At 34.2% G+C, this 22,699-nt stretch overlaps 1 protein-coding gene across 1 annotated transcript in view; it reads right to left on the bottom strand.

Moving 5' to 3' along the window:
- The window catches only part of CSMD3 (CUB and Sushi multiple domains 3), a 1,236,222-nt gene that overhangs the window by 24,260 nt on the left and 1,189,263 nt on the right, over positions 1 to 22,699 (bottom strand). Inside the window, exons 61-64 of the mRNA XM_049773958.1 lie at positions 21,764 to 21,937; positions 11,411 to 11,584; positions 9,649 to 9,722; positions 2,765 to 2,876 (exon numbers count right to left, since the gene is read on the bottom strand). Of these exons, the coding sequence (XP_049629915.1) occupies positions 2,765 to 2,876; positions 9,649 to 9,722; positions 11,411 to 11,584; positions 21,764 to 21,937 (534 nt within the window). The remainder of the gene's footprint in view (positions 1 to 2,764; positions 2,877 to 9,648; positions 9,723 to 11,410; positions 11,585 to 21,763; positions 21,938 to 22,699) is intronic.

Genomic DNA, 22,699 nt, shown 5'->3' with positions numbered 1-22,699 from the left:
AAGAAGTAGGGCATTTGTCTTGCATGGGGCTGACCCAGGACAGACCTGGGTTCGATCCCTGGCATCCCATATGGTTCCCCATGCTAAGCGTCACCAGGTATGGCCCCAAAACAAACAGAATTTTTCCATATATGTCTATTTGTTTTATTTATTTACATTTCCTAAATAATTATCTATGGAGCATTAGTTGATATTAAAGTAAATAAAAAGAAAATGATTTACTCAAAATAATTAAGCACAGAAATGTTCATTTTATTATGACTTTTTATGAATTACAGTATTTTAAATATCAAAAAAATCATAAAGTAAAATAGCGTAATAATTTCTTACAGGTGAATTTTTGGCCATATTTGACATACATATACCAGTGTTATATTTTACTCAATTAATATTTGAACCAGTTGGCCTTGTTTCTTCATCTAATATTACTCTACCTTGACTCCACAAAATACACTGTGTGGCCCTCCCCACACTATTCTGTTTTTTCTATGAAAACTTTTCCTTTCTCCAAATAATTTGCAAAGTATTTTCTCTACAAAGATGGCAGTTTTGAATTTTGTCCATAAGTTTAAAGGTAGTCTTTGAAAGAAACTTGTTTGTAAAAACAGTATTTCCCTCCAAAAAATTTCAAAGAGAACAGGTAAGAATTATTTTTCTTAATGTTATGTTAAATAGTGTATTAATTTTAGCTTTATGCTTAATAAAACTCATTTAGTGAAATTAATTCTCATGAGTAAATATCACAAAGAATGAGCACAAATAACTAGTCTCTTAATCTGTGCATTATATACATCTTAGAAATATTGAGAAGTATTTCAGTGACAAGCTGCTTAATTTTACTTGTCAGTATATTACAAATAAAGGTATTAAAGTACCTTCATTTTCCATAAAATATCTGCCAGGATCCCACACTGCTGTTCTAACATACACTCTAAGAAATTTTTTAGGCAATTTTGCCATTTAGAAAAGTAATTGTACATGTGACTTGAGATCTTAGTGGAATGTTTCTCTGTTGTTGTTCAGGAAGTGAAAGATAAGTAGGGTCCCCATGATGCCCTGCAGTTTGAACTAGGTCTGAATAAATCCACAGAACTTGGACTCTAGCAAATATTAATTGCTAGATACCATACTACTGAATATTTTTACTTCATCTTACTTTACCTTCTTTATAAGATGATCAAAATTTTGAAAGATAAGGGAGATCCAAAAAAAAAAAGTGAGAAGGTAAAAAAGAGCTAAGTTCACCAGATTCTTTCTAAATGAAAATCAGGAGCACTATTTATTAAACTCTAGGCTTTTCTCTATTTAATTTGTTAATCAAAAGGTCTCAATTTAGGGATATTTTTATATTCTAGAAAATCCAGAGATATTTATTCAAATGTTATGCCATGACATATATGTGCATTTCTTGTCACACTTTTACTCATAATTTGTTTGTTTTTGAGAGGATCACAACAGGATGTGTTCAGGGATTACTTTGCTCTGCTCTCTGGGATTATTTCTGGAAATTTTGGGGGACCATATGTGATGCTCAGGATGGCCATGTGTAAAGCAAATATCCAGAGTCTCATAGTTTCCTAGTAGCAAAAAGATTAGTCTCTATGTTGAGTATTATGTATTTGAGAATATATCCCAATTCTTTCAGGAATAATTCCTTAGTACAGAGCCAGGAGTAAGCCTTGAAAACAGCTGGTCATAGCCATCAAAAAAAAAAAAAAAAGAAAGAAAGAAAAAGTAACACGAAGGCACCTTCAAGATGCAAAAACTGAAGCACCACCCCAAAAGAGTTGGTAACCTCAGACAACAACTCTACCCTTAACTTCACACCAGAAAAAAAATTAAAGCATCTAGAAGAACAATTTGTTATGTTAGGATCATGAAAAATAATATAATGAGTGCAACATTATTTCTTTGACTAATAACAAAGCCCCAAGTGGAGCAGTTTGAGAAAAACCTTACTTAAAACTGCTTTTGTAAAAACATGTCAGCACATTCTCTGCCTCCCACATCAGAGCCTTTTATTACACTTTTCTAAACAAAACTATTCTACTTCACAATTTGGCATCTCCTAACATTATTTCCTCTGAGGAAAAGAATGATCCTGGAACACTTGGCCAATAGTTAGAGAAGACTTTAATTTTCCTGCAGAGCAATTTCTTACTCCAGTTTGAGTCCACAGATTCTCATAAGATTAAGTAGTGTTGATCCGTTTCCATGCCCTGTAAATCAAGTGGATTACAGAATCAGCTTGACAGCTGCCTTGTGGATCTGATGGAACATTAGTGTCCATATTGCAAAGATCCTACTATAGGCCATATCAATCCTGACCTAACCCAACCACCTCTCCAGAGACAAGGGTGGATCAAGCAGAAAGTCAAGGAAATTACCTGGCTCCCTATTTCACCTAGGTCACTTAAACTATTATATGTTAATATTGTATGATTATTGAATGTAATATATTGTATGAAGTATGGCTTGGGGGGACCATATCCAGTGGTGCTCAGCGATTACTGTAGGATCTGTACTCGGAAATTACGCCAGGTAGTCACAGGAGACCAATGGGATGCCAGATATTGATTCTAGGTCGACTAAATGCAAGGCGAACCTCCTACCCACTTTTTTATTGCTCTAGTCTCCCTCTGTAATCATTCTAATAATTTTTAAAGATTAACATAATATTTTATTAAATGTTTTGATGCTGGAAAGGAAATGCATATATGTTATCACCCAATCCAAATATAATTTTTAAATATACAATACTTACGTATGCATTCAGGTTGGATTCCACTCCATGTGAGGTCAGAAAGGCAAGTGCGTGTTGTAGAGCCTTGAATAAGGTGTCCTTTTTTGCAATGGAACTGTATAACACTTCCTACCTATAGTAAATCACAGAGAAAGAGCAAATACACTGATAAAAATCTGGTGATAAAAAGTCTTGAATAAGAAAATACTTTTAAATTTTGCATAGTAAAAGTTTTAATAAAAACAGAATTGTAACCTAAAATTTAGAAAATTTTGAACAAATAAAAACAATTAAAGCATTTTGTGTACATATTTTTGATGAATATCTGCTGAACTTCTCATCAATTTGAAAAATATATATATAAGATACCAAAAGACAAATATGCTACATATGCCTTCAAAAGTTAAAAATAAATATGGCTAAAGTTAGGTAACTGAAAAAAAAATACTGACCAATGAGAATATAAATGGAGGTAAATATGAAAGAAATTTCAATGAGATTAGAGCTAAAGGTATTTACTGAAACATGAAAACACCTGAAAAACCAAAAACATCAAAGAATCTTGAATTATTTGGGTAGATTGTTTGTTTGCTTGGAGGACACTTATGGTTCTCAGGGACTGTACCTGGCTCTGGGCTCAAAGGTTGATTTCATGCAATGTTTTGTGTATCAATTGGTGTAAGAAACCAAACCCAAGTATCCAATTTGTAAAACATGCAATCAACTTCTTGAGCTACTTCTTTAGCACATAAACTTGAATTTTGAACTAAGCTTTTCACAACATAGAATTTAGGTATCTATACAGAATTTATGGTTCCTTAAGTGCAAATCCCAGACTAACAACATCAGCACCTCTAGCAATTTGTTAGACATGAAAATATAAGACCTCATATCAGATCTATCAGATTTGAAACTTTAGAGATCAAAACCATCTATTTCAACAATAGAGTTTAGTGTATACTAAAAGTTGAGGACAATGGACATGAAAAAGTGAAATACTTAACGATATGTGTTGGAGTGCTGAATTGGAGGATAAATGAGCACCCAGAAAACAGTCGAAGAAGACAAACATGGTTAAGGATATGGTGCAGGAATGTTGTATTCACAAAGCTCTATCCTTGATAATATTATAAACTTGTGAATCATGGTGACTAAAATGACATATTTTTTAAAAAGAGAAAACATTTTCAAATTAAACATGTTAGGAAAAGTGAGTACTTTATTGGATTGATTTGGAAGGATAATTTCTCAGTAAGTTAGAAAGTGAAGGGGGGAAGTAGAGTGGTAGCACAGAGGTAGGGTGTTTGCCTTGCACAAGGCTGATCCAGGACAGATGCAGGTTCGATCCCCAGCATCTCATATGGTCCCCTGAGCCAGAATCAATTTCTGAGTGCAGAACCAGGAGTAACCCCTGAGCACTGCTGGGTGTAGCCCCCCAAAACAAACAAACAAACAAAAAAAAACAAAAAAAACTAAACTGGAAGTGTAGGGTATAGTTAGAAGAAGGAAGCTAATGTATAGGATCTATCTATAAATTAATATAAATAAAGAAATAAAAGTTAATATATACAATAGAGGACAGGATTAAGGTAATTAAGTTTGCTACTTCAATATCCCCAGCAACTGACATCAGAAAATGCTTCATGACTGTTTTAGAATTTACAAAGGCAACCCCATTTTTTGCCTTTCTCTTTAGTTCTTATTTCAAACTTTTACATTAATATGAAGCTAAAATTAATGTGAAGTTAACTAACACAAGTTTATTTGACTTTGGGACTGGTTAAATTTCAACAGGAAGCATTAAAAAAACCCTAAAATCCAAAATAAACAGGCATAAAAATATGAATGAACACCAGGATAAGCATGTGACCCAACCTACAAGGAAAAAAAAAACAGTTAAATATAAATTTATTAAGGAGATGGGATGGGCCAGAGGGAACTTGAACCTTTGATGGAGGGAGTCTAACACTGGTTGTGGATTTGGAAACCCTATTATCAGCTTTGGAAACCCCTGTGCCTAAATAAAACAAAAATTGCTTAGCTTTCTTTTGTTGGTTTTGAGATTAGTAATGCTCCAAGTTCTAGAAAAGTTAGAGATAAGATTTAGGACTCTCATTGCAGTCCACTGAATGTTCTCTCCTGAAAAATAATGTTTTTCCCATTTTTATTGAAGTATGGTGGCTTATATTACTTCCTATAATAATTTTATATTTAGGAGCCAGAGTGATAGCTCAAGGAGTATGGTGTTTGCTTTGCAAGCAGCCGACCTGGATTAGTTCTCTCGCATCCCATATGGTCCCCTGAGCCTGAGTAATTTTTGAACACAGAACAAGGAACAACCCCTGAGACCTGCTGGGTGTGACCCAAAACAAAAAAATTTCTATGCTTATATTGTCTTATACTCTACCTACTATCAGTGTGCCCACTTCTTTCCCTGAAGCTTCCTAGGATCCCTCTTATCCATTTTCCCCAAAGAAGTTCAATTCTGTAGACAAAAATTTTCATTCTTACCACTCAATGCGGAATTATATTTATGGGAAAAACACCTGCCTTTATCCAAAGTTAGTTTCCCTAAAGTTCTATTTCTTTTCTTTTGCTAAATATTTGCTCCACCGTCTTGACTAAACGGGTATTTATGCGATTTATTTTCTACTTATTTTGTGGGATGCTTCCTGATTTTTGAATTGTTTAACAAAGCCAATTATATTTCTAAATCTAATGATCTAATAATAAATCTGATGATTTATTTAACCCACTATCACACAGATTCTTATTATCATACATACCCAAGCTACAGCAAGAACTCTGTATTTTAATAGTCATTTTATGATATGAACCTTTGTTCTATAATAATAATAATTCTATAATAATCAAAATTATGCCTCTGAGAGTAACTTAGTTTCTAGCTATCTCATCCCATTGATTCACCATTTTGTGGAGAATTACTCAACTCTCAGAAAGAAGCACTACTTATTTCTTAGTCTGCATTTAACATTAATAAAGATCTTCCCTGAGTATCACATTAATCAAGTTGGCAGTTAAAAGACTAAAAATCAGTTAATTGATCTTATCTCTATAATTATCATCAATATTTATTTTTCCTCAAGGTATTCTGAATTTTTGTAGCTCCCATAATATATGCATTTTTATGCCAATAAAGACTTTTCCACTTTCTTTTCCTAGCTCTTACCCTAAAGTTTATGCTCAAATACCATAAAAAGCCTTCCCTGAAACAACAGACTAGGAAACCATCGCTTTTTAGTTTATATAATGTATATATTATATAATATATAATATTCTTAAATATTATTAAAGTTACATGTATCATGCAAAATGAGTATTATATCAATGACCAAATATGATTTTTTATCTATCTAGGTTAGAGTCTGTATTACTTATTTTCATGGTTGACAAGGTGTGGAGCAAACAGTTTTGAAAATGTCATAACAGGGGCCGGGCGGTGGCGCTAAAGGTAAGGTGCCTGCCTTGCCTGCGCTAGCCTTGGACTGACCGCGGTTCGATCCCCCGGTGTCCCATATGGTCCCCCAAGCCAGGAGCAACTTCTGAGCACATAGCCAGGAGTAACCCCTGAGCGTTACCGGGTGTGGCCCAAAAACCAAAAAAAAAATGTCATAATAATAAAAGGACATATACTAGTAATTAAATACAAAGTTATTTGATTATTTAGGAATGGTTAGTACAATGAAAAGGTCGTTCTCTTGAATATAGTTAACTCAGGTTTGATCCTTGGAACTACGTAAGTACCTGAGCAACTCCACAGGTTATCCCTAAGTGCAGAATATGGAAAGAAATCCCTTAGCAGAACCAATTGTGGAACAAAACTGTATTCTACAATAATTTTAATGTAGCACGTTTTTTTAAATTAATTTATCTATTTAGTTTTGGTTTCTGGGTCACACAGGGATTCCTTCTGGCTCTGCACTCAGAAATCACTCCTGGCAGGATCTGGTCATCCTATGGAATGCTGGTAATCAAACCCAGATTGGTCCAGGGTCGGTCACATGACAAGGCAAACTCCCTACTGCTATGTTATCTATCTGACCCCTGTAGCAGGTTATAATACAAATAAGATATCTTCCAAAGCCCTAGAATTCATATTAATGTCAATGTAGCAGTTAGTAAGATGTCCATTTGATATTTACTTCTTTATTATTCTAGATCTTGAATCAATAATTTTGGCAACAATTTCTTTTAACTATCAATCAAATTGGTCAAAAACTGATCTAATTTACATTTTCGATAAAAATGAAATAAAAAATAATTACCTTTCTTAATATCAAGCAACATATGGATGATAAATTTTTATTTTCTACTAATTACAGCTATGCTCAAAAGCTGACTATCTATGATGTAAAATTATAGATATGAACTTGATGAAGAAAAGCAAGAATCTGATTATATTGTTTTTGCAATTGAAAATTCCCCTTAGCAGTTCTTCTCAGTAACGGACTTCCTACAACTGTGATTTTACTGTGATTTCCAGTCACCTGAACAAATCAGGTGGCCAGGCGTGGAAACAAGTAATGGAGCATTCTGTTTCTCCCTCTGGAAACTTGAAACCGAGATTGAGATAGTTAATCACTTCCTGGCTTTGACTGAGATGTAATTGGAGGTTAAGAATACGTGGCCACAGGGCTATTCTGTAGTGAGCAAAAGGCAAACAAATTGTTATACGAGAAATAGTGACAAAGATTAAGTTTTGTAGTCTAGTCCATAGATTCTTGGATGAATAAGTCACCTGGATTCCTTCTTTCAGGTTTCTGAACATACCTGCATATGGACTTCAGGCTTAAACTTGCTTACAATAATTTTTGCTACTTTCGAAAAAATGATACTTCTTAAACCAATGTGGTGTCTTTTCCAGCTAGATTATACCATATTCATTTGAAATATACCAATAAAATGCTACTTGTTACAAATATATAATTTTAAAGACAGCTTACTCTATAGATTCAGAAAATATAATTAGTATTTTATATGGACATGCATCTACTACTGTTATTTTAAAATAGCAATGTCACTAACTTAATTGATTCAGTAAATTTTCTTACAAATAAAACTTATTTAAAATTGTAATTAATGCGGTCAGAGAGATAGCATGGAGGTAAGGCATGCAGAAGGTCGGTGGTTCCAATCCCAGCATTCCACATGGTCCCCCCGAGCCTGCCAAGAGCAATTTCTGAGCATAGAGCCAGGAGTAACCCCTGAGCGCTGCTGGGTGTGACCCAAAAATAAAATAAAAATAAAATTGTAATTAATACTACTAATAATTATACATTACCATATGTGAAATAGGTATTTTCATTTGTGCCAAGATGCAATACAATGATCTATCGTTTATATGTCAGATAATATGAAAAAATTATGATAGCTTTGTTATAACATTTATAGTGACTATAATAGCATTTGTAAAATGCAGGGTGAATTATATATATTATTATATAGGCTAACTATTCAAAAATCAGTCATATGCTTTCCATTTTTAACAAAAAGTACTTACTAGAAAGTATTCACAGACCTCGGTTTTTTTTTTGTTGTTGTTGTTGTTTTGGTTTTTGGGCCACACCTGGCTGTGCTCAGGGGTTACTCCTGGCTGTCTGCTCAGAAATAGCTCCTGGCAGGCACGGGGGACCATATGGGACACCGGGATTCGAACCAACCACCTTTGGTCCTGGATCTGCTGCTTGCAAGGCAAACGCCGCTGTGCTATCTCTCCAGGCCCCACAGACCTCAGTTTAACCTGCTAAATCACTGCACAGACAGGTACATCAAAATCTTGTATCTGGTTAGAATCTTGCCACTAACTGACTTGTTCTATTATCTAGCAAGTCCTGTTTTCCTTCAATTTGGTCAGCAAAATGAGGACTAAAATGATTATTCAACTAGCAGTTCTTTTGTCAGGATTTGGATTAGTTCATACAGCCCTTAAGAGATTATTCTAAAATTAAAATATATATATATATATATATAAAGGAAGATAATTTTTCTACTATACAGGATTGAATCCAACTGGAATAATTGGTAAAACAAAAATAGATGCACATACTGTACCTAAACTGTAGATAAATACTAACCATTTTTAGCTACACAAATATGACATCATTGAGGAGCACTTCTTTAGAAATGGTTGTTCTTCAGGTTACACGAAATTTCATACTAAACAGCCCAATTTAAAAACCCTACAACAGCAGACTAGTGTATAAATTGACTATTTCTATTTGAATCCGTATGCAGTTGGGGCTCCCTTAGGCCACTATAACAGAAAAAAAATATGTTCTGAATCTTTACATTAAATCTAAATTGGAAAAAATAGAGAACAGAGAATTCAGTCACACATCACCGGGCACACTAAAGGAATCTAATATAACAATCCAACAAATAAGTTCTAGTTAAATTTCTTTATTAGAAATTTCCCACATCAATGAAAATGCTTTATTAAAGATATTTAATATATATACATTCTTCTACAAAAACATTGCTTCATTGGATAACAATGCTTTTTTTGTATTGGATAACTCAGAAGTGTCTATTTTCATCTGTTCATCTATTCTTTTCCTCACTGTTTCCACAATTGATTCCTTCACATACTCTGCTATTTTCAACAATTGTACATACTCACTTGGAATATAATTTTCTATAAAAGACCTATCTCTGATTTTTCTTTCATTTAGCCTCATGGTCAGTGAAACTATTTTCTTGAAGCAAACTTTTCTTTGCCTAATTTCCTTCTATTTCCACCCTTCTATTGCCTGTTACATTAGGTGTATGTTTCTGACTGCTGGTATCTATGAATTCTCACTGTCAATGGAATAAATGTTCAGGAGTCAGAGAAGTCTCCTGAGTTCATTGTATAATACATAAAAATATTTATTTAAAATACTCACTTGAAATCCAAATGTATTGTTCTGAGATCCATGCCTGGGCACTCCTGGGTTTTCACAAGAAGTACGAGTTGGCTCTAAAATGAATAAAGATGTATGTTATTCTTTTTAACTTTATGATTATATTTTAATGTATTTTTCTGTTAAGTTTTAACTGCTCTTGGGTTTAATGACGAAGCCCTGGGTAGTAATAATTTAAATTTAAAGCACCTCACCAAAGATAGAAACCTGAAAATCTTAACAAAAGCCAGGTAGACTGTGTTTTTGAATTATTCAATTCCTAAACTTTGAACTGTTATAATAAAAAAACACGACATCTGACTAGTACAATGAATAAAAAGGTAAGGGGACTTGAGGACTAAGAAAGAAGAATATTAATATTTGCTGAAGAACTTCACTGAGCTACTTTTTCAGATATGACAATATTCTCTGTAAGAAATAAAAGGTCTTTGATTTATTTTTATTTATTTTATTTTATTTTTTGCCAGGATGAGTTTTTTTGGACATTTCATTGACATAGGTTGAAAAGTGTTAGGAGTGACAATTTTGTACTTATGACAGGTTATTTAATAAATTTACCAATTGTGGCATTTAGTTATTTAAATTATAGAAAATTATTTGGAACTAGTTTGAAATCAATGTATTTTTACTTATTTATTTTATTTTTATTTACCAGCAGTGCTCAGGAGTTACTCCTGGCTCTGTGCTCAGAAATCACACTTATCAAACATGGGGGATCATATGGGCTGTGGGGATTTGAACCTCTGTCAGTCCAGATTGGCTACTTTTAAGGCAAATGTCCTACCACTGCACAATAACTCCACCCATGTATGTTTATTTTTAAAGCAAGTTTCATATCAATTAAACATGTTTTAACTAGAAAATTTATACAAATAACATAAATTAATGCTATCTAAACTTTCATTTACTTTATTGCTAACCAAGAAAACTAAAGTATTTTTTTTTTTTTGCTAAACAATGGTGAATTTATTCCAATTTTTTTTCTGTTTTTTTTCTTTTTTGGTTTTTGGGCCACACCCAGTGACGCTCAGGGGTTACTCCTGGCTATGAGCTCAGAAGTCACTCCTGGCTTGGGGGACCATATGGGACGCCGGGGGATCGAACCGCGGTCCATCCCAGGCTAGCGCAGGCAAGGCAGGCACCTTACCTTATCGCCACGCCCGGCCCCCCAATGTTTTTTTTTAAATATAATTTTTATTTTGATCATAGTGGCTTACATATTGTTGACAATAATATTTTAGGTACATATTTACATAAAATTAGGGGGGATTCCCATCACCAAATTGTCCTCCCTACACCTCCGTTTTTGTCCTACCTCCCATTTCCTCTTCCCTCACCCCCAGATTTTTACTGGAAATTTAAAATATTAAAATCCCATCAGAAGGGTTTTTTTTTTTTTACCTATATTCATTTTCAAGGCTTGTTAATTAAATTCTCTATGTTACATTCTTTTTTCAAATTTAGTTAAATAGAAAATGATAAAGCAATATTTCTTAACGGAAACAGACAATACTATTTTCATGGACAGGGCGGTGTGCAAAAAAGATCCAGATTAATTTAGTAACATAAGATACATCTGGATATGATCAGTTTGCTGACCTAAAGAAAGTAAGATTCCAGTGAGGCGCAGAGTAAAAATTGATATTTGGACAAATAAGTATAGGAAGAGAAGAGATACAGTAGGTTATTATCACTAACCCCTGTTATTCTAAAATTAATGAGCATAATCAGCCTTTCATATTACCTATACAATGAGGGGAGGACCCACTCCAAGTGCCATCTGCTTGACATATTCTTGTACTTGATCCTACTAGTATGAAAGGGGAATTGCAGTTGAATGAAACCTCTGACTGGTAAATGAAACTTTTTCCTTCTCTTTTTCCTTGGGCTGGTATACCAGGGTCACCACAAAACTTTGCTAGAAGTAAAAAAAAAAGCAATTAATACAGAAATTTGGGATTTATTAGGAAAAACAATTGAATAAAGTGACAACTAACAGGTTTATTGTGATGAACCAACATGAGAATTTTCTCCAACTTATGAATATTTAAAAAACCTTTCATCAATATTAGTGAGTACTAAATCATGATTCAGTATGTAATATTAAAAAGAATAATTATTTTTGATATTTTTCACCAAGCTTAACTTCTTATTAACTGTAAGGTGATCCCTTACCCCATTTTCCTGTTTTTCTAATCTTTTCTCTGGTACGTGAAACCTCACCTAGATTACAGGGCCTTCCCCTACCTTGTTGGGTAAGGTTCTGGATAATAAAGAGTGCTGGCTTTGGAAGAGAAAGGATACGTGGGATAAGGAGCACAGAAAAAAGTCATGGCTTAGGAGCACAGTTTAGGGAGAGCTCAGCAAAGAAGGCAAATGGCAGAGAGACTCATGGCAGAGAAAAGCCATGTGGAATAAAAGAAAACTGACCCTGATGAATAATTTTTAACTGACTGCTTGTGAATTTTTTCTCCACTGTTACCCTGCATCTTCAGACCTGCCTGTCAAAGGGGCTAGAGGTGCAGTGAAGGGGAAGGGCTCACTCAACACTTGGATCTCTCTTTATATTTTTTATTTTTAATAAACAATTAACTAATTTTTTGGATGGGAATGGACTGGGTCATTTCTGGCTGTGGTTAGAGCGTACTCTTGGGTCTGTGCTGAAGGACCACTCCTGGTGGGCTCAGGGACCATATGTGATTCCAGGGTTGAAATCTGAGTGGGCTGCATCCAAGGCAAGTTCTTTACCCATTTAGTCCATAATTAGACTTTTATTTTTGAGTAGACTAAAATCAATTGATATATGCAAATTAAAAAGTTGAACTGAATTTATAAAACTACACGCAGTTCACAGTTAACTATCAATTCGTAAATGTTTAGGTTGTATACTTAAAATTATCTGTCCTATGTTTTGATATATATGTTAAGGATATCTGCTTTCTTGTATCCAGTTAAACGTTCAAAGTCCATATCCCAGGAAAAGACACGAATCTAGGTAGGTTTGGGGTATGTGGATTAATCAGTAACAAAATCCACTATCCCTGTAAGGCATGTCATGAAAACATTAAAAGTAATAAGTAAAAATGATAGAATGTTAAATCGTGAAAAGTACAAAGAGAAAAGTGTTATAAAAGGAGCTCAGGAATCTGTGTCTGTTTATTGGAGGGGAGGACAGGTTACTAGACGGGAAAGGATGAAATTAGATTTTTTTAACTTACATTTTGAGCTTTACAACCAGTACTCAGGAATTTAGGGGGCAAAATCCAATGATATTCAACAGAGCTGGATAATTTAATGTGAGTGGTGTCATAATACTCAGGTCCAGCAGAGCCAGGTCAACAGGACCATACTCAATGGTTTCTAAGATCATTTGAGCTAAAAATCAAATCTTGTACCTGGTATATGCAAGGTATGTGCTCCTGAATCATGAGCTAGTTAGAGGATTTTATAATTTATTTTAATGACTTTTTGCTTGTGTGTGTGCCATACCCAATGGTGCTCAGAGATGACTTTTAGCTTTTTTCCAAGAATACTCCTGGTGGTACTACATAAACATTTGGGGGTGAAAGGAATTGAACCTAAGTTAGTAGAATGCAAGGCAAGCACTCAATCCACTGCATTATCTTTTTAGCTCCTATTTTAATTTTAATACATTTATATTTGTTGTTTGGGGACCACACCTGGCATTTCTCAGATTTTATTATTGGCATCAGCTCAGGAAATTATATGTGGTGCCACAGATGAAATAAAACCAGGGATGATTACATGAAAGAGAACTGCCTTTGTCTCTGTACAATCACTCTAGCCATGTAGATTAGATATATATTCAATAAGTTGCATCTTTATCTCTCTGTCTAATTCTCTTTCTCTGTCTAGTTCTCTCTCTATATATATTTCTCCCTTTATATTTATCTTTATCCTGGATAGGTGGCAGAGGCAGTAAGCACATGAGAGGACCATGTATAGCCTAAGACTGAACATAAGATTCTTCCAAGAAAAGCATGTTTTAACCCATTTCCCTCTTCTGTAAGATTATCTCTATCTGAGAAAAGATTTTGTAAAGTAAGCAAAGAAGTAAACATTGTTTTGTTTTGCTGTTCAATGTAGAGCACTCTAGATACAGAAAACAGCATATTAGATTCTTAAAAAGTCCTATGCTGGGTATATCTAGCATGTAAAAGGAAAATAAGATGAGTAAGGTCTGTCAGAATAATAATGTAATAATGTACATCTGCATGAGAGAGTGACATTAGATGGTTTTAAATCTTGGAGAAAACTGAGGCACAGGTAACTGTACTATATGTTTAAATTTTTTTTTATTGTAACACATTTGGGGAGGCATTTAATCATTTCTTTTTTTTTTTTTTTTGGTTTTTGGGCCACACCCAGTAACACTCAGGGGCTTCTCCTGGCTATGCGCTCAGAAATCACTCCTGGCTTGGGGAAACATATGGGTCACTAGGGAATCGAACCGTGGTCTGTCCTAGGCTAGCACACTGCTCTGGCCTGCATTTAATCACTTACAAAAACATTTTGTTTAACTGTGCAACTGAGCACCAGTTGTCATCTAAAGCAAATAAACAAGACGATGGATCTGGTCTTATAATGGTTATATGTTGATGGGATCAATCTAGAATATTATTCACACAAAGATACTTTGAAAGTGAAATGTAAACACTAAATGGATATGACATTTACTAGGAGAGCGGGACTAACGGAGGAAGGCCCCTGTATTAGCTAGAATATATGACTACTCTGATTATAGAATCTCCTTGTTTAAGATCAGTGCTCAAACAAAGAACTTCACTGAGTTTCAAAAATCTAAAAAAACAGATTTATTTTCAAATACTTTGTAGAGATTGTTTTTGTTTTTTAAGCTGTTAAGTAATAATTCAAGACGAAAATTTCAGAGTGAGGTGGCAAGGTGAAAAACAAAGAGAAGGCATTTATTTTTATTTTAAACATTGCAAACTTTTGTCAAGGTGTTCCTTGACATCCAAGGACTTCTCCTGATATAGCATTAAACCTTAAACATCAAGGTCATCAATGTCTTTACCTTATTAATCCTTGTTATCTTAAACATATTTTAATTCATTGGATCAGTGGCTAAAACCTCAGTGGACATTTTAGCATTATTTTTATGCCAAATTAATTCATAATCATTGAACTGTGAATTTTTAGTATTTTCTTAGAATCTTGCATTTATTCAAAAAATAATTCATAACTACATAAAGTCATCAGCCCATCCCTAAACCCCCACTTCCTACCATGTCATCTATTTCCTTTCTTTAGAGGTTCAGAAATGACCAATCTAGCAATTACCAGAGTGAAGATTAGAGTCTTAACATACAAGGTATACTTTCAAAAGCTTCAGTTTCAATGACATGCATTTTAACATAAAAGGACATAGTGCATTGAATATAATTAAAGAGAAAAATATCTTTCCTCTTTTTACTGTCCCTAAAAAGAATGAACTTAGCTATTTTCTGGATGGCGTTTTTTTTTTTTGTTTTTTTTTTTTTTTTTTCTGTCTTTTAAATATACCTTCTCTGTGCTGGAACTGAATGATTAAAGGAATAAAATAACATTGTTTTTCATGCTTAATATAACTGGTAAGGGTGTTCAGAAAAAATCACTCTAAGATTTTCAGTTCGCCTTAATACTCTCTTCTCCACCATGCAAATTATCTGTCCTGAGAACAATGAAGGCCCTAGAGGCTAAAAGAGGCTTTTTGCCTTTTCTCAGATCATTTCCTTCTTCCTCTTACTCAGAAGAGATCACCCCTTCCAAACCTTTTCCTAGTCCAGATCTAAAATGATCTCTATGTTACATGTCTGAAACTATCTGAAACGTGTTATAAAACATATGATAATTAAATAAAAATGAAATAAAAATTATAAAAGTTAAACATTAAAAAAACAGTTCTCTGATGCCTTTACTTGTCCCAAAAGTCTCACTTATTTGTGTGATTTTAGGAAAATAAAAGACACAATTTTAATAATACCCAGACACAACAGAGATGAGGGCTGGAAGGACCGGAAAACAGTATGAGGCTTACCACAAATATTGGTGAGTGCAGTTAGAGAAATAACTACACCAACAACTAACTATCATGACAATGGCAGTGAGTGAAATAGAAAGCCTGGCAGGGGATCTCGAAAATACAGGAAGGGGGGGAGGGAGGAGGGAGGGGCATTGGTAGTGTTTTTTCTATAACTAAAACCAACTACAAACTTGCCTGTAATCAATTATGGTGCTTAAATAAAGATATTATAAAATAAAAGTGCAAATTGGACTATCATCTAGGTACAGAATTTCCATAAACATTTTCTCTCTGAGGAACACATCTATCCTTTCACCTTAAAAATAAAGTCATCCCGGGGCCGGAGCAATAGCACAGTGGTAGGGCATTTGCCTTGCATGTGGCTGACCCAGGATGGACCTGGGTTTTATGCCCTGTGTCTCATATGGTCCCCCATGCCTGCCAGGAGCGATTTCTGACCGCATATCCAGGAGTAACTGCTGAGCGTCACTGGGTGTGGCCCAAAAAACGAAACAAAAACAAATTTTTAAAAATGAAGATATCTCTTGGGACCAGAGCTATATTGTATATAGTGTGGAGGACATCTTCCTTGCAAGAGACCAGGTCAGGTTTAATCCTTAGGATACTATATGGTTCCCTGATAATCACCAGGAATGATTCCTCAGTGCAGAATCAAGAGTAACCCCTAAGCACTTGTGGGTGTAGTTCAAAACCAAAATAAATGAATAATGATGTTATCTCCTTCTTTTTCTTTTCTTTCTTTCTTTCTTTTTCTTTCTTTTCTTTCTTTCTTCTTTCTTTCTTTCTTTCTTCTTTCTTTCTTTCTTTCTTTCTTCTTTCTTTCTTTCTTTCTTTCTTTCTTTCTTTCTTTCTTTCTTTCTTTCTTTCTTCTTTCTTCTTTTCTTTCTTTTTCTTTCTTTCTTTCTTTCTTTCTTTCTTTCTTTCTTTCTTTCTTTTTTCTTCTTTCTCTCTTTCTTTCTCTTTTCTTTCAATTTTTGGCCATGCTTAGGGTGATCAGGGCCTCTTTATTCTACAGAATCTGAGTCATTCCTGGAAGGGTCTGCGGGATCTTAATTGGTGCTGGAGATGGAAAGGGGTGGTCAGTGCAAGACTGCTCTCTGTTCTCTCTCTCCAACCCCAAAGTCATTTAATCTTTATTCTGTAAAGTTTTCTTACTGTATTCCCAGAGCCCTGGGCTTCTATGTTTTAGACTCTAATTTAGAATTTAAATATAGGTTTTGTAGAATGAATTTAGGAACATAAAGTGCCTATGTAAAATTTGATAATCTGAATTATTTTTCCCTTTGCTTACATTTCTGGTGCTGCTTTGATTACTCCATCAGCCTAACAAGAGCCCAGAGAACTGAAGAGATGTCCCTCCTGCAATTTGATGTTGTTATGCTATTTCTCTGGAGTAAATATATCATGATCTGATGAGCCAGCAAAATAGTAGCAAGCATGCCAAGTATTTTCAATCTCCTAATAGGAAACTCTAAATAAATTGTGCCAAATTATGCCTAGTAATCTTGCTTCATATTGCATGATGTATCTAAGTTGATTCAGCAAAAGCCCTCTAATAACCTACCCTATTTAATTCCCATGTCCAACATTTCTGACAAACTTAGTCCATCTCTGTGATATCTCTGCTGAGACAATAAGTCACATTAGAAAAATATGAGGGCCACACTCCATCAGTCCTGCTGCTCAACTTTTAGGAGTATTAATCACTTACTTCCTGAAATAGGTTCAAATAATTTTAGATACATCATTCCTTTCACATGATTGGCTCTGACTATTGTCTGTACAATTTACTGCCTTCTCAGAACTGGCTGCATGTGTTCTGCTTACCCACCTCTTATAATGAACTAATTAATAAAAAGTTGAAACTTCCCCTAAAGTAGCACAGATACACACAATAAAAGACTGCCAACACAGTGGTAAACAATTTTCTTTTTCTTTAGTGGTCTCCATTGTTTTCACTGGCCAGTATAATGGACTCTTAATAAATTGACTTCTTGGGGGCTGGAGTGATAGCACCGTAGTAGGGTGTTTGCCTTGCATGCTGTTGACCGGGACAGACCAGGGTTCAATCCCCAGCATCCTATATGGTCCCTTGAGCCTGCCAGCAGTGATTTCTGAGCACAGAGTCAGGAGTCATCCCTGAGCACCACCAGGTATGGCCCAAGAATAAAAAAAAAACCAAACAAAAAAAGCTGCATTTGTATTCACTTCAATATCTCACTCTCCACTTAAATTATTTTACCAACCTACCCCCTAAAACATGAGGACCTAGTTTAGAGTTCTATCTTCTTAAATAATTATGTACACCAGTGATTTTATACTAAGCATATGACCTACTAATTATACTTTATATATGTTTATATATTTTTATAATATGTAGTTTATATTATATTTAATATATATTTACTCATTTATCTACTGTAAAATCTCTGAATGTCTCAATATCAGTTAATATCAATGAACTCAACACATGAATAAGAAAATAAAATTTTCCAACACTGCTTGTGAGCCTTTCTCTTAAGTATACTTTTTCTCTGGCCTGAGATAACAGACATTGCATTAAAGTTTTCTCATTTCCACATATGTCTTGATAATTTATATCCATGTTTATGCAGATATATTATTTAGTGGTACTACTAAAAACAGAGCTGATATTTATATCCTGTCCTTATCTGTTTAGGCAAATGTTACTAAGGTATGTGTACAAAAAAAAAAACTTAGAATCTCTGGGCCTACCATGTACATCTTTAACCTAGAGGCAATGAATTATGTAAAGAAAGTTGTATTATGTGAGCAAGAATTAGAAACGCCACCTTGATCTCCATATGTGTAACTTTTAAAATCTTTTATTCCCTCATGAATTTTTGGTTTTCCCATCAATCCTAAATGGTGCTCTTCTGCTTTGTTTTCTGTAAACCAATCTGGTTGTGAATAGTAGGGGAAAGAGCAGACATTGGGGGCAGGGAGAAAAAAAAAGAGCAGACACTGAACTGGTGAGTTCACATGCAGATCCTGGAGATAGATGACGGTTTAACCACATCTCAAAGTTCTTTGAGAAACCAACCATCACCCCCTACCAATTTACTAACCCAGTTTATTAACTTCTAGTGCCCACCTGAAACCTCTAAACATCTCTTCCTCGATCGCACTATTTACATTTATTCTATCTTACTTTTCCAGCCAACTATATGTATGTCTTAGTTCAAATTTGAGAATAAAATGGGTTTTAGTAGATTAAAAAATTCCACGAGTTTTTCAAGTTAATACTTTCACATTTTGATAAAGGTGTTTTAAATGGTTTTCTTTATTTAGGAATGGGTGAGGGATGGTTTTCATCAACCCATATCTCTGTAGTGGGTGTTTAAGTGAAAAGTATCACACATGGGTTCAGTCACAGTGCATATTTATTCGTTTATATATTTCCAATGAGTATCTAACATGTGTGTCACCAATACTCTCTCCAACACTAGCTTATGTCTAACTTTAATTTTTAATCCTAATATCAGGGGATAAATAAAGAACTGCGATGAACTAGTTAAGTTACTGTACTTCTATATCTTTCTTTGCTACCATCCTTTGAGAGTTTCTTCTGACATCAATGCAACTACCAGAAGCACAGAAATCATGTGGCATGGATCATTTGTATCAATCCTATTGCTTCAGTGTAATATAATTGTAATAAACTTGCCTAAAATTATTCCTTCTTGTTTCACCTATTCGTAGAGTAACAGTTTCAAAAATATTGTATATAATCTGAAATGTGGGATAACTCCAACTTCCACTAACAGGGCTACCTGCTTTTTTTTTAGAAACAAAAAAACACTACATTCTCATAAATAAGAATGTTCACTTTGAGAGAATACTTTAATGATGCCCATACCCTATTTCTTTTGAGGAAGTTCTTTTTTGAAGATATCCACTCTAACTTAGGACAGACAGTGGATCTCTAGTAAAACTTTTTCTTTCTTTCTTTTGTTTTTATTGAAACAGAATGATAGAATAGCTGGTAGTTTTCTTGCCTAGCGTTCAGCCAACCCAAAGTTTTAATAATTGGCATCCAGTCTCTGAGCCATGCCAACAGGAGTCCACCCAGAACACAGCCAGATGTGGCCCCCCCCCCAAAAAATACAAAGTACCAATGAATCAAACAAAAAAGCTTTATTTTGCTTTACTTCAGTTCTTCTATTGAATTATTTTTGTTGGATTAACACAAAAATGTGGACCACTAAATAGGGGCAAGACCAGCCAAAAGAAGGAGATGGACAGCTAGCTGTATGTTGAAGCTAGCAAAATCTTTTTCTGCAGCAGAAAGAAGCTCATGTAGACATGACCCCTCCAACTTCCTGAGACTTTTCACTGTGTCACATCTCTATTTTTTCATCTTTACTTGTTTAATTTATTTTAGGAAACTTTTATACAACCTATGTACCTTTGCTACTTTTCAATCCTATTGAGTGTATTATCCAATACTGGGCTTTAAAATGTTAAGCAAAATATATAATTTTAATGTGGTTGGTTCTTTTGCTTTTTCATTTATAAGCTTAACTTTATGTACCTTGCTTAAGAAGCCCCTTCATTGCCTAAGACCACTTAGTAGTGTCTCAATAGCTAAGTCAAATGAATGTGACACTGGTTTATTTGGAGTGAAACAGAGATTATATTGATATTGGTAAAATGCCTTGAGGCATTGATTGAAATGTCCATGTTTTCCTCAATGAATTATTCCATAAGGATATTGATCATTAAACAATGGCTTGTTCTTTATTCTGTCTCATTTATTTGCTTTCTACAACTAGTTCCATCTTTTATTTGTTACTAATTATTCTATGTTTTGATATCTGTAAATAACAACTCTATATACCAGCACTGTTGAAATAAGCAAGAATTTCTGAGGTCCATGATAAGTTTGAGCAGAATATATCGTCTAAATAAACAAGATGTACAATGTATTATAAGGAGACGCTTGTAAGCAGAGAGCAGTTAGGCCAAAGTGTAAAGTTTGTAAAAAAATAAAATATAGATACAAATAAAGTTGTAAATAAGATGATTGGTGAAGACAATGCTAAGAAGAGGGATTTTTTAAGTACAAGCCAAATGAACATAATACATCTTCTTGGAAAATTAATAGTGAAAAATGCCTAAAGCAAAGTCATGACTTTTGTTAGGGTATAAAAAAATAACAACTCTTAATTGGAGCTGAGCAGATGAAGGTGAGAAGAATTTGAAATTTTGAGATGAAGGGCAAATGGGAAGAAGGCGTCAACTGTAGATAGTGTGGATTCTACTTTGCTTGAGAACACTGAAAAATTCTGAGCATCAAGTCATTTAACTTTGCATAACTTCAAAGTCAGGAAGATAGGTAGAAACTTTTGGAGCACTGGGAACTTGAAGTCAGAGAAGAGGAGAACACAGTAAAATATTTCTGGAAAAAGGATTGCCCTGATCATGACATGTGCTTATAGAGTGTAAAATGTGTAAAGCAGAAATCTGACTTTTGTTTTGCTCTACTCTTGTGTTCTTCCAATTTAATCTTGAAGGAGACACTTGATGGAATGCATAGGTTATAATAATCTATATTAAAATAATAGTCTCTTATCTTTAGGCTCACTCTATAATTTTAGATGTCTAATCATAATCATTATTATGGCAAATAGCTTGATCTGAATGAACACACAAAAGTGACAATAGATTTATGATGGAAAGTGATTTAGGGACAAATTAGAGCATTCAGGTAAGCTCAATTGGATGCAAAGAATTATTTTCCAATGGTCGAATTAATTTTAGAGGTTATTGATTTTGGAAAGTAAGAAAAATTTACAAATAAAATGGTTGAAGTTAAAATGGAGAGGCAAACCTGAAGAAATAAAAGGGTTGAATCAAACGAGAAGCAGCAACACTATTTTTTTTCCTGCTTAAATTTTAATTCATTCTTTCTAGAAACATTTGAAAGTTTTACACAATTCCTAGTTCTGGTTAAGCAGCTCTAACCTTGAAAATAGAAAATATATTTTAATTGTGAAAATTAATACTTACGTAAGCATTGTGGTACTTCCCCACTCCAGGTACCATTTCCTACACAGGTCAAAACAGCAGGGAAAGAGAGTTCATAGCCTGGAGAACAGATGTAACTGATGCTAAAGCCCCAGTCAAAATTTGTTCCTTCCAACCTTCCATTAGAAATCTGGGGAGGAGTTGTGCAGGTAACAGCTGCAATTACATTAAAAGTGATTAGACACAGCTGCTGACATATCCAGGGTGTTAAAAAAAAAAAACAACCAAAAAAAAAAGAGAACAATGTCATTAGAAAAAGCATATGTGCTAATTTAACCTTTTGGAGGACAATATGGTGTGACATGCTTTATTCTCCTGGTAGTATTCCTGAAACATCCCTGGAATTAATCCCTCTAGGATGCAACTATTTCTTGGCAGCATAATATCTACTGATTGTCAGAGAGTCTCTAACAAAATAGCAAGCTGGCTGCCATGCAAGAAAAAGGAAATAGGGGTTGACCTTCACTCCAGCTCACTGTAACTAACAAATTATTGGTTTAATATAAAATTATTTTCCAATGACCTTTAGGCGGACTGAAAAGTTGGGCTGTATAGCTATATATAGTGTCAGCATTTTAGCAAGAAGTTTAGAATCATCCTATGACATTTTTGAAAACACAGAACATGCGTCTCATTAAAATAACTCTATTAACTATTTGTTATAGGTTAGTAATTTCATAAATGCTTTCCTTAAAACTTAAACGTTCATTTCATTTTCAGCTGTTGTCAAAGTGATGAATGATTATAATTTAATTACTGGCAACATATATGAAACATTTTTGAATTATATAAGCGTTATCTTACTATAATGGATGAGGCATAAAATAACTGCTACAATAGAACATTTCTGTTAAATTATATTTTATATTCTAGGTTATTTTCTTTAAAAATACAGGCTCTCTTTTTATTTAAGAAAAT

Source organism: Suncus etruscus, chromosome 5 (assembly GCF_024139225.1).
Source record: "Suncus etruscus isolate mSunEtr1 chromosome 5, mSunEtr1.pri.cur, whole genome shotgun sequence".
NCBI classification, from domain to species: domain Eukaryota; kingdom Metazoa; phylum Chordata; class Mammalia; order Eulipotyphla; family Soricidae; genus Suncus; species Suncus etruscus.
The sequence above is the reverse complement of the archived record's forward strand: the minus strand, read 5'-3'. Positions and strand labels throughout refer to the sequence as shown.